Below are 17865 nucleotides of genomic sequence, written 5' to 3' on the forward strand. Positions count from 1 at the left end.
GGTGGATTCAAGGAGCAGTGGTTTGCAGTACGTCATTTTATTTCACCTAAATGCGTCTTGGTTTTTGTTTTGGTATGTCATTGATTGCTTAGCCTTTCAATTAGGCAATAAGTCAAAATGGCTGTAGCTGTAGACCAGTGGTTCCCAAACTATGGTACGCGTACCACTGGTGGCAAAAGCGGATCTTCCATTAGGCAAACCTAGGCAAGTGCCTAGGGCCCCAACCAAATCTGTCTTTATTAGGGGCCCCCAAATCTGACCCCCCCAGCCATTACTTATGTAAAGTAAAAAAAAAAAAACATTTCTAGTAGAAAAAAATAACAAAAATATCAACATAACGCCGAACTAATGCCTAAATAATAATTTTCCAGCACACATGCCCCCCTCCATTGTGCATTGGACTAGTCGTAACGTACTTCAAACCAAAGCAGAGGGATGCGACTCGGTGAAAATGAAGCGGCGGAATTATGATAGTGGTTGTGCTAAACGAAAACAAAAAGCTGAGAAGAAAAGAATTGCAGATACACTGCCGAAATTGACTTCATTTTTTATACCTGCTGCTGAACTTGCGACAGGCTCTGCTGTTGGGGTTCTATACTGCTGCTCACCACTTTTCTCTGATATGAAGACTTTTGAGAAGACGACAACAGTATGACTTTGTGTTTACAAATGCTTTCTGTCTCACACACACACACACACACACACACACACACACACACACACACAGAGCTTTGCCACTCACTCAGTCACTCACTCACATACTCTCTCTCTCACTCACACACACACACACACACACACACACACACACAGACACACACACACACACACACACACACACACACACACACACACACACACACTGTTTTACTCACATGAAATGGTGGAGGCAACAGGGAAAATTGACATTTGAAAATGGAGAACTTAACCACTTGCACACCTAAACACCCCCCCCCCCCCCCTCTGTCTCTCTCTCTCTCTCTCTCTCTCTCGTTTGAGTAATAAACATGTAATTTTGGCAAAGGCTGGAGAAATCTGAAACTGATTTTACTGTGGAGAGTTGAGTGGCAGTGCACTATGGGTTTATTGCGATTCAAAGAGTATTGGGATGGTTATTTGTTTTGTGTAAGTGTTTCAAAAATGAGGGCCCCATGTCTATATTTTGCCTAGGGCCCCAAAATGGCTAGATCCGCCCCTGACTGGTGGTACGCGACGCGGTATCAAGTGGTATGCAGAGGAATTAGAAAAAAAAATCGTCAGATTAAAAACAATACTATCAAAATGCTAGTATGAATGAAAATACATTTACCATGAGATCATGTTCTCACTTGTGTGTATGTGTTTGTGTTTCTGTGTCTCTGTTCTAGTGCTACGACTTTGTAAAGGCTGACATCAGCTAACAATAAATATAATTATTTTTAAGAATAAATGTGCCTCCTGCATGAGATGTGCGTAGCTTACTAGGGCCGCAGGCCTACGTACCGTACGTTGTTATATTTGATAACATCTGTCATAATGGTGGTACTTGGGGAGACAAATATTTTCTGTGGTGGTACACGGTATAAAAGGTTTGAGAACCACTGCTGTAGACAATATGCCTACTACAGGTCATTCCAACCATGTTCCTGTCTATCGTCACTCACCCGTCCATAAAGACAGAAATTAAAAAGCTATTCGAATTTAGTCTGTTTAGGAAGTACGTAAGTGATGAAAATTCACAAACATATGAATGTTTGTGAACATATAATGTTTGATAATTCAATTAACGCATTGCGAACACTTCAGTAGTAAGTTCATACCGAACACACAATGTCTGCTAGAAGTTCCGGCGCCGTTAAAACATCTGTTATAGCATTTTAGAGTAGGCAACCTGTTCATATCGTCGCGATTATTAAACAAGCCGGTTAAGCACTGTTCCCAGATCAGCCTTATGAATCTATAGCCATTTACACGCAGACTGTTAAGAGGAACCTTGTTGGGATGTGTCAACTTTGGAGTGAAAAGAGCATGTGTGGGTTGTTGGGTTCCCCCAACCCCCCTTAGCTGCCCCCGACCCCCAAATTTCCTGTGCTCGGCCCTGGTAATATGACCATATGGACCACCCACAACTTCTGACCCAACACATCAATGCTCCTCATTTATCCTTATCTAATTTTATTCCTGTTTACTTTTTACACTTTTAAATGGTAGATGTTCAAACTGAATAGATTAACCACCCTACAATCCAATTGCGTAGACAGAAAAAAACATACATATAATGAAATAAGCTATTTATTTAGCATTTAGTCAACCAAAGTAGTGTTCTCTTCGACTTCAGGAAATTAAATAACATGGTCATCGTCAGCACTAGCATGAAAATCAACAGATGTTTTGCTTATTTTCAGCAATTTCATATCGACACACATCAATTAATTGGCTACCGGTTAACTGTTTATGCATTTAATGATATTCAAAGTATTAGAATAGATTTTAAAATAAATTCATATTTATATAACAAGGTCCTTTTGAATAAACACTTTAATGTGTCAGAGCTTTTAAATCATGAAAAGAAGTATCCTTCGGCTTATTGTAAAATTTAAACAAAGTTTTCATATTTGAGCAAGCCTCTCATGAGGCTCTATTCCTTTTCTTTACACGTAACCAGCAGTGTCATAGTTGAGTATAATGGTGAATGCTTCATTCCACAATTCAACTTTTCAACTTATCCACATGAGGTCTTGGTTCAGATTTGTTTCGAAATATCAAAACACTGATTGTACTCTTTCGTGCCGTTACCCACACCTTCTCGACTATTTCAATTTGGACGATTAAGATTGCAGCTGGGGCTACATTTAATGTCCATGTTCTGTTTAAAATTTGAATGTGATCCGCAAATGGCCATGTGTCTGTCTCCAGGCAGGGAGCCCCGTAGGTCACTTTCGAGGCTATAGCGGTGAAATAGTGTCTCTGTATCGTAACCTCCTCAGCCACACAGTGGGCCTCATACAGAGAGAAGGCACAAGATCGCAGCCCCCCCCACCCCCCTACTTGGTTTCCAGTTAGCTGTTGTCCTAGCCGGAGTACCCCTCCCCCTCCTCCCAAGTATTTGTGGGCACCATTTTGGTTAGGTGTCACAAACGGTAAGCTCGAAAACCCCCCTCCCGCCCATCCCCCCTCACAGAAATACAGCAGGACAACATCCCCCTCCCTGGCCCGATTAGTCGGTGAGGAACTTCTGAGTCATTGGGGCGGATTTGTGCGTCCCGTTTTGCGTGCCCGTGCGTTTGGGGCGGGGGCAAAAGTCGGCGCGCAGCAGCCGGTAAAAGTAGACCAGGATCATGCCGTTCATCAACACCATGGCGGCCAGGAAGAAGCTGGCGTGGTCCAACCACGAGTAGTTGTACACGATGTACCAGGTCAGGTAGCCCTGGGCGCTCAGCCGGAAGAACACGTAGGTGAAGAGGTTGAGCATTTTGTTGACCTGGAAGGCCGGCGAGGACATCTGTTCGGCTAGCTTCAGCATCAGCCTCAAGTGTAGGGTGACGCTGTTGACCTCCACGAAGAGCGCCACCACCGCGCCCGACACGTAGAGCTTGGTGAAGAGGGCGTACCCGAAACACCAGATGACCTGTGGACGGACACACGCACGCACACGCACACGCACACGCACACAAACACACACACGACTTACAAGGTGCTACATGGTTCAGACTTCAGACATTTGACGGCTGACTCATGGTGGCAAAAGAGCGAGATGTTAATGAAGAATGTTTGGACATGAGCATGTTAAGAAAGGTCAGCTAATTAAATCCAAGCAACCCGGGGTGGAGGTTGGTACGGCTCTCTCTCTCTCTTTTTCTTGCACTGTGTTAATGTCTTTCATTGCTTTCAGCAACTACACACATTGGGATATAGGAGAGATGTTACGCTAATCCGAAAGAGGAATGGTTCATAATATGAAGCGATTGTTGTCGTGTCACCCTATTAAACCACCAAACCAAGGTGGGGATGGGCATAGCGCACGCGCGCACACACACACACACACACACACACACACACACACACACACACACACACACACACACACACACACACACACACACACACACACACACACACACACACACACACACACACACACACACACTCCCTTAAGAAAAAAAGTTATCCATCTAATTTGCTGTTAAAATATTTCCTCTTAGTGTAATGGGCCTTTCCATATTTGGTTCACTGTGACCCCTTAGTTATTATCTATAGTACCCATTTCCCTGTTTATACCGCGCTTATACCGCAAGACTGCTTCCTGAGATTGTGAGTGTGCCTTCTGTTCGGGGCTCACTACAGTGCTGCACGCTTTGTCTGCTTGTCGTGTTGTGTGGCTTCTCTTCCACACATTTGATTATAAATACAGTACAATTTGTGAAAAGCGGATTGACATTGCACGTTATGCCTGACATCAAGTAGTACTACAAGGGTACCGCCCATTATATGGGCCGTTTTCACAGTATGCGAAATACAGGTGGAGCTCATAACATTAATTATGGCTATGTTTGATCTAGGTATGGTAGTGCACCAGTATACACACAACTAATCAAGTGAGTACACGTTGACCATGCTGGTGCTATGACGGATGTAAATAGGACCAACCGCTTACATTAAAACAGGTTAATTTGCCCTATGGGCAACCTGTACACAGAAGTGGACATGTCAACACAGGGCCAAACCAATATTAACTCAGCAATATTAAAAGGCACCCAGTGCAACTTTCGAGGCTTAAAAATAAACATTCAATTTCTAGTCTTTTTTACACGTAGTAAGTTTCAATAACTCCATACCATTACATACCGACATTTAAGCAGCAAAGATGAGACGTCGTTGTGTGGTGAGAACTGATACAAAATCGATAACAACAACAATGCCGCCATTTTCTTTATTTTTTGTAACCTACAATAAATAAAGCAGGCTTCCAGTCAATGGAAAAATGGCTTCTCCCCACCGGCGATTGTTGTTGTTTACGATTTTCTATCAGTTTTCACCACACAACGACGTCTCATCTTTGCTCCTTGAATGTCGATATGTAATGGTATGGAGTTATTGAAACTTACTACGTGTAAAAAAGACTAGAAATTGAATGTTTATTTTTCATTGAATGTTTACATAAAGTTGCACTGGGTGCCTTTAACAAATTCAAAAAATCAACAGGATTCAAATTGCCCCCTAAACATTTGAAAAACAAAGCCAAAAAATGTAACACACACACACACACACACACACACACACACACACACACACACACACACACACACACACACACACACACACACACACACACACACACACACACACACACACACACACACACACACACACACACACACACACACACACACCCCAAGGTCTATGTGTGTCCCTCACCAGTGTGTGATGAACTAGGAACTCCCATGATCCTCTAGCATGACCGGTAAGAATGATGTCACCTGCATCCTGTACAAAGTACCCTATGGGCGGATAAACAGACAGAGTAAGATTATACATTTGATTTTGAAGCTAATTATCACATCATTAGTTCTCTGGACAGACTTATGTTGCATAACATGATGTCATCATGTCGACCTCCTTAATAAGCTGTTTGACATGCATTGTTGAGCAGTGGAGATAACAGAGACACTGTGAGGACGTCTGCATGGGCCCACTCTCTGCCTCATACAAGGCTCCTTCACATCAGACCCCTTGTGTATGGTTGTTAGCGTGGGTCTCCGCAGACTCGTGTTTTCATAGTGACAACAAACACACAGACACACAATCCTCGAGTAAGCAATTGACGCCCACCACGAGCCCCTAGTAACCAGAATAGGCCAGCATTATTACCCTTGATGATTGCATTAAGTCCCGCCCTCTCTTCCACCACCAAGTGGTTAAGAGCTTAGTTGTTTTAGTTTAGGGTAATTGCATCGTCTGTAAGGGTACTACGGCCGCTCTGTTATCCAGGGCCCTGAGGCTATTGTTGGTGGGTGGCGGAAGGTGTCATCTGTTTTGTGAGTCATTACAAAATACGGGTGCACAACACCTCGTGTCTCTTGGGAATTTCCATGCTGGCATCCATCGGCTGGAGCCTGTGCTGTTGATATTCACTTGTTCTCTATTCGAGTCTCATAACGGCGAACAAATCTGCACCTAGGTGTCTTGCAAAGCTATTGGCCGAACCGCTGTTTGAGAACCCCTGTGGATGACTCATAGCGACATGTCACATGGACACAATGAGATGTATATGGTCCAATCAGGATAGAGGTTGTTTGGAAGGCCTTGTCTGGGGGCTGTAGCCACTGACCTGTTGAGACACATACGAGTAGGTACGACACCGGGACGAAGTAGGAGTGCAGGTTGTGCACCGTCTCTGGATATATCAGCACACTGGGGGGAGGGAAACAAGGTGTTGCTAGACAGCTCTACAAGCGTTCCTTCCACACAAAGCCTGACTAAGAACCAAAAACATCTTAAAAACACGCCGCCTTGAAGGTACAGCGGGGGTTGTAGTAGGAGTAGATGTTAGGAGTAGAGTCAGTTGAAGTAGTTGTAATCATGGTATTGCTATCAGCCTGTATAGTAGGATATGTATTAAGAAGCAGTGAAGGGAAGAGGTTAAGTCGTGCTTCCTCCCTCCTTGCTCAAATATGAATGAATGAAAGAGTGAGGTTAATGGCTAACTTGAACACCTCTCTAGAAGGGATGATGCAACATGTTTACAATATATAAAAATATGAAGCAGTTTCCTTGATCGCTTTCCCTTATTTGACTGTATCCCGTGCAGTAGAGTACTAGTAGAGAACGGGCCTGTAACAAATACCAAACATAACACATTAAAATATGACATATCCACTTTGACTCCACCCAGGACATCCTCTGACCTAATTGTACTTTCTCTGCATTACTGACGGGCAGGTTTTTCCTGTTCAACCGTTTGAATGGGTTAAGAGCTTGTGTTCCCTTTCGTTTTTCAGATCTTCCTACAAGTATGAACACAGCTCAGTGATACAAACCCAACGACCGCACGAGGGGGGAAACCAAGCCAGAAAAACAGGGCCCACACCCCGAGTGATTCCAGGAGAGGAGACGTCAGGAAGTAAACACTGAGGGGCGCTTTGTGTGTTGGGTCAAACTGTGACCTCCCTCCCCCCCACACTTGGTTATGCCATTGTCTCTCTTCACCCCTTCCCTGTCTGCAGACGCTCTGTGGCACGGGCTGTTACTGACACACACACACACACACACACACACACACAGATCATGTGCAGCCGTTAAAGTGAATGAACAATGGTTCATGGTGAGCCAAATGTGTGGGCACTTACCAGCTCAGGGCCCAGGCACCAGTGAGCAGGGAGTGCACCAGGGACACCGACAGGTTCTTCCACTTCCAGGCGCGGAACTCTTCCCCGCGCACCACCTTGGGCACCGGCAGGTTCTGCAGCAGGCAGTGCGCCACCCTGAACAGCAGGGCGCACACCAGCACCACCGCACAAGGGTGGTTCAGCAGCACCTCCATCCTCTCGGCCAGCCCCCTGCTCCTTCTCTTGGTTTTTAACTTCTCCTTCCTCTTCTCTGCGGCGTCCTCCTTCTTCCTCTCTGCTGCTCTGCCGCTCTCGACGATGTCACGCTAGTGTCTGTGTCCAGAGGCGTCTCTCTCTCTCCACGGCGGCCTGTCGTCAGACGCGGTCGGATGGGCGGGGCGGGGCCTCTTGCTGGGCTTTCCGGCGGTCTGGGGAACAGAGGAGTGAAGTGAAGTTTCTCCCTTGTGGCCTCACCGTCACCGGTTGCCTTTCACAACAACACGAAAGTCCCGTGGTTGTCTTCACGCTCCTCCACAGGGCGGTATAGCAGCTCCTGACGTGGTCAGCTTGCTGAGGCTGAAGGCAGGCTGGGGCAGGCTGGGGCTGGGGGAAGAGGCTTGTGGCTCCAACATGTGGCTCTTTTTAGTGTTTCCTTCTCTCCCTGTGCTGTGTGGTAGCTGGCCCCCCTAGCCTGAGTGACAGAGTGGAAGGGGAGCGGTGGAGACAGAGAGAGAGACTAGTGGGCGTTGGCCTGCCTTGAGAAAACCACGGATTCAAGGAGGGGCCGTCTCTCTCTGTGTACTCTACTACACATTTCAAAAAGTAGAGCAAACCAATCAGAACATACCAATTCGGACTGAAATAGACTTCGATGGAATAATGCAGTGACTTCCAATGTTTTGTGGTAATATTTAGTCACTTTTGTGCTAGTGTATAATTTAACTCGTTCGGTGTTATACAACAGTTGTGTAAATCACACATGGTGATTTCAGCGAGTACGGGTGAGTCTGAAAGTATCACATTACAGATGAAACCCCCTCCCCTTGATGGCCAACAGGAGAACTAGCTTGTCGCTTGAGACTATAAACACGGCAGTAATTACCCACGGCTGGCCCCTCCAAGGGACGAACAACTAGAAAATAAGATCCTGGCAACGCGTCAGATCCTGTACATTGACTTTCTCAAGTAAGCCTAAACATAGTCTTTTAGAGAGAGTCCGGCTCTGAGCCTAACTACCTATATGGCTTTGATTATCACTGTTGCCAAGCACGTCCGCTTCTGTTTTCGTTTATGCACGTAGATGTGTGTGACACGTGACCCTTACACGCGGTTACACTTTAATTGCGTTCAATGCTACTTACATTTTTTATATCCCTTGGGCCACTTCAACCAAGTCACATTTTATTGTGAATATCGATCACATCGATGATGGAGCTACTTCTACAACAGCTGCAACTTATCTGACAAATGGACTGTCATGTGATTTCCACACCGCCAGATGGCAACAAAGCCTCATGGAAGTTTAGAGGCACACTGTGTTCTCTTGTACAGCCTAGTAGCACAAATTCGCTCACTAAAACCGCAGGGGAATTTTGCTTACGCAAGATTTTTTTTTTTAAAAGATAGAGCATGTGTTTCTTTGCAAGATTGTGATCACAAAAAAGGCATTGTATGGTAAAATAGCACAGTAGGGTACGGTTGCAATGTTGCATGCCCATCACATTCTGTGTTGTTCATAATTTCAAGTGCTATATCAATAAGTTATAGCTTGATCATGTCTGTTCTTGCATTATATCTTGTTACTACTCAGTAGGCTGATAGGTTAGTATTCATCTTGAATCTTGAAAATCGATGGAGCCTGTATGCATTTTCGGTATTCGGTATTATTATAATTATTATTACTATTTTCTTAATACTTTGGTCCGGGTTGAATGTATCTTAATTACAGTAATTAATAATGTCAGTTTCCCCATAGAGTTTTAGTCTTGGGAGAATGCTCATTAAATTGTATTACCCTACCAATCCAGTTGGTCTACTTACCCGGTAGACAACCATTCAATTATTAACAGTTTTAAACTGACATAAATTTGAAATAAGAGACGACAAGGATGTAGGTCTTTATTAGTTGTTATTACATATACAGTAATACAATCTGAGGACGTATTATATGATATAGACGTGGACGAGGTGTTAATAAAACTGTTCTATTTGCATGGATTGTATTTCGAAAGGATCTGTGTGCTTGGTGACAGTTTTATGACCTGGAGATTCTTCACAGTTAGACAGCGGTTGCCTCAAGCCAGGGTAGCATGTAGGCCTACCTTTGATCATCCGGTACTGGGGGTTAATAGGTTTTCTTGGGAATTCTAATAGGCTGTAAACAGCCAGACATTAACGAAGGCCTGTCTTAGTACAAGCTTTGCATTGTGGCTCTATGGGAGAAGTTATGGGTATACTTGAAGGCATTCCAACCGACATTATCCTCCATGTTGTTTTGATGCAGTGGCTGTTAATGACCGAGTCTGCTGAGGTTCAGATGAGAAACGTGTCCCGGAATGAACTTGTTTGTCTTTTCAGAGCAAACAGAAACCCAACACACAACACACAACAAACCAGCACATATATCTCACTCAGAGATCAGGTTTCTGGTTTCAGTGTGGCGATAAGCTTGATGATCTTTGGGTCTGGTTCTCTCTTTGTAAGCAGAACAGAACCATGTAGGACACACATAGAAGAGACCACTACCACCACCACCACCACCACAGCATACGTACATAAACCAGCCTCAGGGAGGGAGATGTGAGAACGTGTGGTGGGGTATATATATGCAGAGGTTTCAGAGGAACGCCGCTGGTTTCAGTCTGTTACCTGTATGCCTCCACGGTGCATTCCAACACACTGACAGCCTCAGACAGATCACGTGCAATCCATCATGAAAAGCCAAGTATGTCACCAAGCCGGTTTGTGGAGAGAGTCGGACCTGGTCTCAAGGTTACACACAGGACTTTAATTTCCCTTATTGGTGCAGGCACTGACCTCCTGAGGAAGTTCACTTTCATTATATTTAATTCTCCCGCAATCTTGTCTTCCTGCCTGTCTTTACCTACCATTAAAATACTGGCAGAAGAGAGTAAATGAATATCCTTAATATAGTGAATGTGGGTGTGTTGATGGGTTACTTCGAAAGGGGGATAATTGTGTGGTTACTGCCAGCAAAACAACACAGGCCAGCCTTTGTTGGCATTCAAAGCATTTATTATGACCACCGTCATGGAGGAGAGGGGAAACGGTAGTCATGGAGCCTCCATTCTGCAGCTTATCACCTTAATAAGCAGCCGTCTAGACAGGAGAACTACCTGCCCGCTCCAGAATCTGCCATATTACCATAACACACACACAACACTGCAGTGTCTCTGTCTGTCTGTCTGTCTGTCTGTCTGTCTGCCTGCCTGCCTGCCTGCCTGCCTGCCTGCCTGTCTGTCTGTCTGTCTGTCTGTCTGTCTGTCTGTCTGTCTGTCTGTCTGTCTGTCTGCCTGCCTGCCTGCCTGCCTGCCTGCCTGCCTGCCTGCCTGCCTGCCTGCCTGCCTGCTTGCTGTCTGTCTATCAAATACTTATTATAACCGGAGAGTAAGTGACTATAGAGCACCATTCAGGAGAGTGATTCTGAGGATGGTTTTGTCTGAGAACAAGTACCACTTGGTATTATGTTTGTCCATAGCCGCTCCATGTAGGAGGAGGGGCTTGTTGCCGTGGAGACGACGGAAATGTTGAACCCCGAGAGCAGCGATGGAGAAGTATGAAAAGATTAAAGTGGTCGGGAGAGGAGCTTTCGGGTAAATGGAAACTCGTTTGGATTTAACGACACTATTACCACACCAGCGCTTCTATTTGCTGATTATAATGAGCCGTGGGGATGAAATAAAACGCTTGTCTTCCGCGGAAAGTGATGCGATGCGGTCGTCTTCTACGGCCATGGAAAACTTTCTCCCAAATCCCCGTTCTGTATTTCGACAACACATGTACATATACAAAGATAATCGGTGTTCGTTAAAATTCAAATGCCTCAAAACCAGGTGGCATTTCATTGTTTTGGTTATATTTTACATTTGATAATCATCATCATCATCATCATCATCATCATCATCGTATTGTAGTATATAATTAACCAACTTCATGAACCAAGTCGAAAGCCATTTTATTTATCTATCCAACTAAACTACCGCCTAGGGTCTGTAGGCGAATTCTACTTGACAATATCCCCACTTAGCATTTTAAAACGATAAAGACATCTAATAAACATATTCCTAAACGCATACACCTATTGCATAACAGATTTCATTGCGTAAGATGCCAGATGTGAAGAGATCGATTGCTCATCATGTACTACAAACTTAAAACTTAAGGTGCCTACGAATCCATCCGCTAAAACACTTAATCTCTCCATCACATCATAGCATCGTGCACCTCTGCCGCCGACGCGGCGACGGCGCGGCCGTCATCCTCAAGGAGATCCCCGTGGAGCAGATGACACGCGACGAGCGCCTCTCTGCCCAGAACGAGTGCCAGGTCCTCAAGCTGCTCAACCACCCCAACATCATAGAGTACTATGAGAACTTCCTGGAGGACAAGGCCCTGATGATAGCCATGGAGTATGCGCCAGGTATAGCGTTGCATGTAGACGTCATCCCCCTTTCCTGTCGCTTATTACACAGTCGCTCAGTGCTGCGTTCCCACAGTTCTCCGGGTCTGTATTGGCTGGACAAACTGTGTGTCAAATCTGCCTGGTAGGCATAAATAGCACTTACGATTTTTTGGGGGCTTTTTCGTGTGTGTGTGTGTGTGTGTGTGTCTGTGGGGGGGGGGGGGGGGGGGGGGGGGGGGGGGGTGTAATTTGATGCAGCATGATATCTGTAGCGTAAAATTCTTTAGTATTTTGTTTCTTTTGTATTTCATTCTATTCAAGCAGGCAAGTCATTATGTGTGTGACGTGTACATCATCCATGTGACACATACAACATGATACATTTACAGTTAGGGCATTTAGCTGACACTTTTATCCAAGGCGACTCACAATGAATAAGTCGCGGTAGGACGATAGTGATCTTAACGGCTGCATCGATGAGGGGACTCTTACGTCATCCACGTGACCTCGTGATGGTGATGATAATGTCTGCACCGACCACCAGGGGGCACACTTGCGGACTACATCCAGAAGCGCTGCAACTCCCTGCTGGATGAGGACACCATCCTGCACTTCTTCGTGCAGATCCTGCTGGCCATGTACCACGTGCACAACAAGCTGATCCTGCACCGCGACCTCAAGACCCAGAACATCCTGCTGGACAAGCACCAGATGATCGTCAAGATCGGAGACTTCGGCATCTCCAAGATCCTCGTGAGCAAGAGCAAAGCGTACACGGTGAGCTGGGTTTGAGACCCGACGCGCGCGCTGCACTGGGATCAGAACCCCACGAACAACAATGAGTCTCATTACGTGTAGTTTAACGCACAAGGAAGGGACGTGTCCCAGTGTGTTGGTGATATAAAGAAAGAGACATACAAAATAAAAATTAACTAATGTGCAGGAAATTTACTAAGACCTTTGAGAAAAAACACATACAAAATAAATCTTAATCCAAAAATATTGAAGTGCAAAATATAAAGTGTGGCAGTATGCAAATATATATTTTTTTATACTACTAATAATCATGATGACCACTAATGAGAGCTCCTTTCCGTGTGTCCCGGCGTCAGGTGGTGGGCACTCCCTGCTACATCTCTCCAGAACTGTGCGAGGGGAAGCCCTACAACCAGAAGAGTGACATTTGGGCTCTGGGCTGCGTCCTGTACGAGCTGGCCAGCCTCAAGAGAGCCTTCGAGGCCGCGGTACTGGAACACACACGCACACATAGACACACGCACGCTCACACACACGCATAGACACACGCACACATAGACACACGCGCACACACACAAACATACGCACACACCCACGCGCACAAACGCACGCTAACATACAAACAACCATAGACATACGCAAACGCGTACATGCATGGACACACACACACACAAATACACACACGCACGCACACAAACACACATACACAAATGCACTCACTCACACACACATACATGCATGCACGCACGCAGATTCATGGATGCACGCACACACACACACACACACACACACACCTCTGCTTATTAGTCTTAAATTGTCTAGCCTAAACTTTCATAGATTAGCTCTGCAGATTTCATCTCCTTTTCATCATGGGCGTTTGAAGTGTTTTCCGTGAAAGCGTGTGTGTTAATGATTAGCCACGCTGTGTGTGTCGGGGATCCAAACCCTCCTCATTAGTGTTCAGATCGTTTCACTAATTGAACGGTATACTTTGGTAGAAGAAATACTAGACGTCGATGATGTAAAGGTTTCATCCACCCTGATCCGGTGTAAGAAGTCTGCGCCACGTGTGCCTTGCAGAATCTGCCCGCTCTGGTTCTGAAGATCATGAGCGGGACCTTCGCCCCGATCTCGGACCGCTACAGCCCCGAGCTCAGGGGGCTGGTGCTCAACATGCTGAACCTGGACCCCTCCAAGAGGCCCCAGCTCAACGAGATCATGGCCCTCCCTGTGTGCATCCGACCGCTGCTCAACCTCTACACCGACATAGGCAACGTCAAGATGCGCAGGTGATACTATTTATCATTTATTGTCGAAGGATCAGGCAAAGTGAGCATTTCACTAAAGTTGTACTTGTATGACTTTGTATGTGGTCAATAGAAAAATTCTGGAAACTTTTAAACGAATGCATCAAAGAATGTCTATGTTTTGTCTCGTGTTCCCTCCACAGCCCCCGTGAGTAAAGATGAAATGTCCTCTATCGACACCAAACCAGAAATATTTGGAACTAATATTAATGATTTATGCTATTATGGTTTCGTATCATTATTATTAATGTGGTACTGGCCTAGTTGTTTAAAATGGAAGTAGCTGAGACATACTTCTATTGCTATCAACAAAAATAACAAATCCAACAAATATTCATATTTGAAAGGTCATTTTTGTTTTATAGTTATAAAAAAATTCCTACTCTCTGTAACCTGCTGAGGTACCCCATGAGGGTACATGTTCCCGGGGTCAGGAGTCTCAATATAGAGAGCTGACCATTTCCCCCCGTTCCCCTTAACCCTCCAGAATAGAGAAACCCCTTTCCAACGTGCAGCACGGCCCCCACGGTAGACCGGGGGGCAGGATCCCTGGCTCCAGGTCCCGAGGTAGGTCCCTCTCCCCGAAACAGCAGGCATGAGAGTGTGAACCAGGGACTGGGGAAAAATCCATTCATGTCAGAATTGCAATGGATATCCTCTATGACGACGAATCGATTCACAACTTCTAAAAGTCTTTCCAACTTACACAAAACCTTTTTGTTGCATTTCTATTTAGTATCTTTTCCCTTTTGTCTTTAGTTTTTCTTCATGTCTTGACACTATTGCAATCAGTTGATCTTTTTCTCTGCTTTCATGCCATAGTTTGCCACGGCACCTTTCTTAGCACGCAACATCGTAAACCCTGGAATGAGCACGCCTGTGTACCCCATCAACCAATCAATGTAATCGTGCGATACCTAAAGACCCCCCCCCCTCTACTGATACCAGCGTTCCCCTTGTGAGACGTTCTCATGGATGTCCCCGCGTCTCTCCCTGCCCCCCCCCCCCCCCAGACGGAGCCCTGGGGCTGGGCATGGGCAAGGTGCACACGCTGCCCCTGTCCTCGGTCTACACCTGGGGCAGCGGCATCGCCGCCCCGCTGCGCCTGCCCATGCTCAACACGGAGGTGCTGCAGGTGTCCCTGGGACGCACCCAGAGGATGGGGGTCACGCGCTCCGGCCGGCTCATCACCTGGGAGGTGAGTCCGGCTGGGCCTCCTGACCTTCGTTACCTCGATGACTGCAAGCAGGTCGGAGAGAGAAACTGGTCCACTGTGCTGGTGTTGTGTGGTTTCACACAACATCATGTGGCTTGTTCAGAGGATAACCCCCCGCCTTTTACAGGAAAGTGTGGTGGCGAGGGTATTTCTTTGCTCATCCTCCTCGTATAAGATACCTTACCGTACCTATCCCTACCCGCTGCAAAATAACCCGTTCATGTATTGGACTCACAGGTTGCTTTGAATCAATGCACATTTTTAATGACTAAATATAAATAGTGAAATATTCATACTGCTGATGCTGATGGTGGTTTGAAGTACCATGTTTATAATATATATATTATTAATTATATGCACGTTAGCCAACCACAAATCGAAGTCATGATTAAGCCAAGAAACGTCCGCGCCATCCGCCCCCATGCAAACAAGTCGACAGATAACAGTTTGACCCGGGCCAACTAAAGATAGATCACAACAGGACAGTGAAAGAAGATCTGTGGTCTGTGTGCCGTGGCAGGTCCCGTCCGTAGGTTGCGGCGAGCCCAGTCTCCCCGGCGGCATGGAACCCATGCAGCCTCAGTTCATCTCCCGCTTCCTGGAGGGCCAATCTGGGGTCACCATCAAGTCTGTGGCCTGCGGGGACCTCTTCACCACCTGCATGACGGGTGGGCCAGACCTTCCCCTTTACTTGGGCCCAGTATAGAACTGTTGCTGCTGTTATGACTTATGACCTGTGACTCACACTCATAACACGCACGCAAAATACGCATACTCGCGCTCAAACTAGCACACACATGCACACGCACACACACACATACACAAAGCAATATCAAAGTGTGGACATAATCACTTACTTCCACTATTTAATCCATCCATTACCATGAATCACTTCCACACCTAAAATTTTTCAAACCAATCCCACCAAAAACTTGCAAGGAGGCTTTAGTATTAGCAAGGCGATAATACTGAGAGCTTACTTACTTACAGTATTCTACCTACAGTATGTACGCCTGTAATGTCATCTTTTCCCCTAACCCTATCTCGTAAGCAGCAGAACATACACCTCTTCCTATACCTCAACATAATCCCCTTCTTATTTTACACACAACCATCCCCGATGTTACGCCGAAACCAATGCCTTTCAAGAGTGACTTCAACTTTTATACCTAAAATGATTAAATAGTTTAATCTAAATCTTGACATTTGGGTTGGGAAAAACTCCGTAGGAGTGATTAAATCCACTGGTAAACACATTTCTCCGCGCAACACCCACGTAAAAAACCTATCCTCTGAGCTCCGCCGTGTGCCGTACAGTCCAGCACTTCCCTGTGAGGTCGTGGGTCAAAGACGCCTCTGTGTCTCCTACAGGAAGCGGCCATTACTCCCCCGTTGACAGCAGATAGCTCAGAATTGCAGAATGTATTCACTCTTCAACCCCCACCTCCCAGCCCCCCATTCTATCCATCCTCCCCCAACTCCCCAGCTCACTCTTCTCTGCTGCGAAGGCAGATTAGTGTTGTCATATAATCCCTTGTCAGGGATTATACATTTTGTGTGGGTCCACATAACCATCACACCTCCACTCAGGGACTAATAGTCCCGCTAATTCCCTTGACTCTAACTTTCACTTTCACTCGGGCAGACAGAGGCATCATCATGACGTTTGGCAGCGGGAGCAACGGCTGCCTGGGTCACGGCAGCTTCAACGACGTCAGCCAGGTGAGGAGTCCTGGCTCAGTGAAGGAGGTTCACGTCAGAGTTTTGGTTTACATGCACTATGTCGTCTTCTTCAGTAGGTCCAGATTTGATAATGGGATTATTTTTCCAATGTGCTCTGAATGGAAAGATTTGAATAATGTATTCCTAAAAAAAATATTTAAATCTATTAAGTTGACTTGAGGTGATTACTTCAAGAGAGTGTTTAAAAGAAAAGTGTAAAGTAGAATTGAAAAATGATCTCGGGGTGAGATCCATGTTCTTCCCCTCATGTCGTCTGTCTCTAGCCCAAGATAGTAGAGGCCCTGCCTCGCTATGAGCTGGTGCAGGTCTCCTGTGGGGCGTCCCATGTGCTTGCTGTGACCAATGAGAGAGAAGTGTTCGCTTGGGGTCGAGGAGACAATGGTGAGCCACCCTGAATTTAAATGTAGCTCATTTCCACTGTCATTTTATGAAGTGATGTGCAAAATTTCAGTATCTGGGTTCTTTTCTCATCCAAGTCTGATAGATATTGCCTTATTTAGAGCGTAATCATGTTATTCTGTCTGACACCAGTCAGACAGAATACCATGATGTCCTAGTGAATGTTTACGCTCACACACACACAATAGTGTCCTTGTTCCCTTTTTGTCCTCAATCCAATTAAACGCCTCACAGATGCAATCAAAAATACCGCCCACGTTTTGGTCTCATGCTAAATACTTAAATCCGCCATAATATTGCATACGTAAGTAAGTTACGAGCTAGATAACATTTCACACAGTCTTTAATCTCCACACATGCACACATGCACACACACGCACACAAATACACACACATGCACACACACATGCACTGCGAACGTCTTCATAATTGATTTCCCTTGCAGTTCAACACAGGTGTAGTCCATCCAGGTTGTCCTGGGGCTCTCTGCCTTATCTCTTC

At 45.7% G+C, this 17865-nt stretch overlaps 2 protein-coding genes across 2 annotated transcripts; one reads left to right on the top strand and one right to left on the bottom strand.

The window, feature by feature from the left end:
• Window positions 1-2252: 2252 nt before the first annotated feature.
• Window positions 2253-8049, bottom strand: tlcd1 (TLC domain containing 1). Its single transcript, XM_060074552.1, has 4 exons — window positions 7323-8049; window positions 6305-6387; window positions 5392-5474; window positions 2253-3604 (listed from the first exon to the last, which is right to left on the bottom strand). The coding sequence occupies exons 1-4, from the start codon at window positions 7514-7516 to the stop codon at window positions 3194-3196; spliced, it is 771 nt and encodes a 256-aa protein (XP_059930535.1). The 5' UTR covers window positions 7517-8049; the 3' UTR covers window positions 2253-3193.
• Window positions 8050-10918: 2869 nt separating this feature from the next.
• On the top strand, window positions 10919-17800 carry nek8 (NIMA-related kinase 8). Its single transcript, XM_060074551.1, has 10 exons — window positions 10919-11134; window positions 11756-11961; window positions 12488-12720; window positions 13056-13187; window positions 13780-13988; window positions 14494-14573; window positions 15020-15204; window positions 15743-15890; window positions 16868-16944; window positions 17229-17800. The coding sequence occupies exons 1-10, from the start codon at window positions 11088-11090 to the stop codon at window positions 17358-17360; spliced, it is 1449 nt and encodes a 482-aa protein (XP_059930534.1). The 5' UTR covers window positions 10919-11087; the 3' UTR covers window positions 17361-17800.
• Window positions 17801-17865: the final 65 nt, after the last annotated feature.

Source organism: Gadus macrocephalus, chromosome 16 (assembly GCF_031168955.1).
Source record: "Gadus macrocephalus chromosome 16, ASM3116895v1".
In the NCBI taxonomy this organism is placed as follows: Eukaryota; Metazoa; Chordata; class Actinopteri; order Gadiformes; family Gadidae; genus Gadus; species Gadus macrocephalus.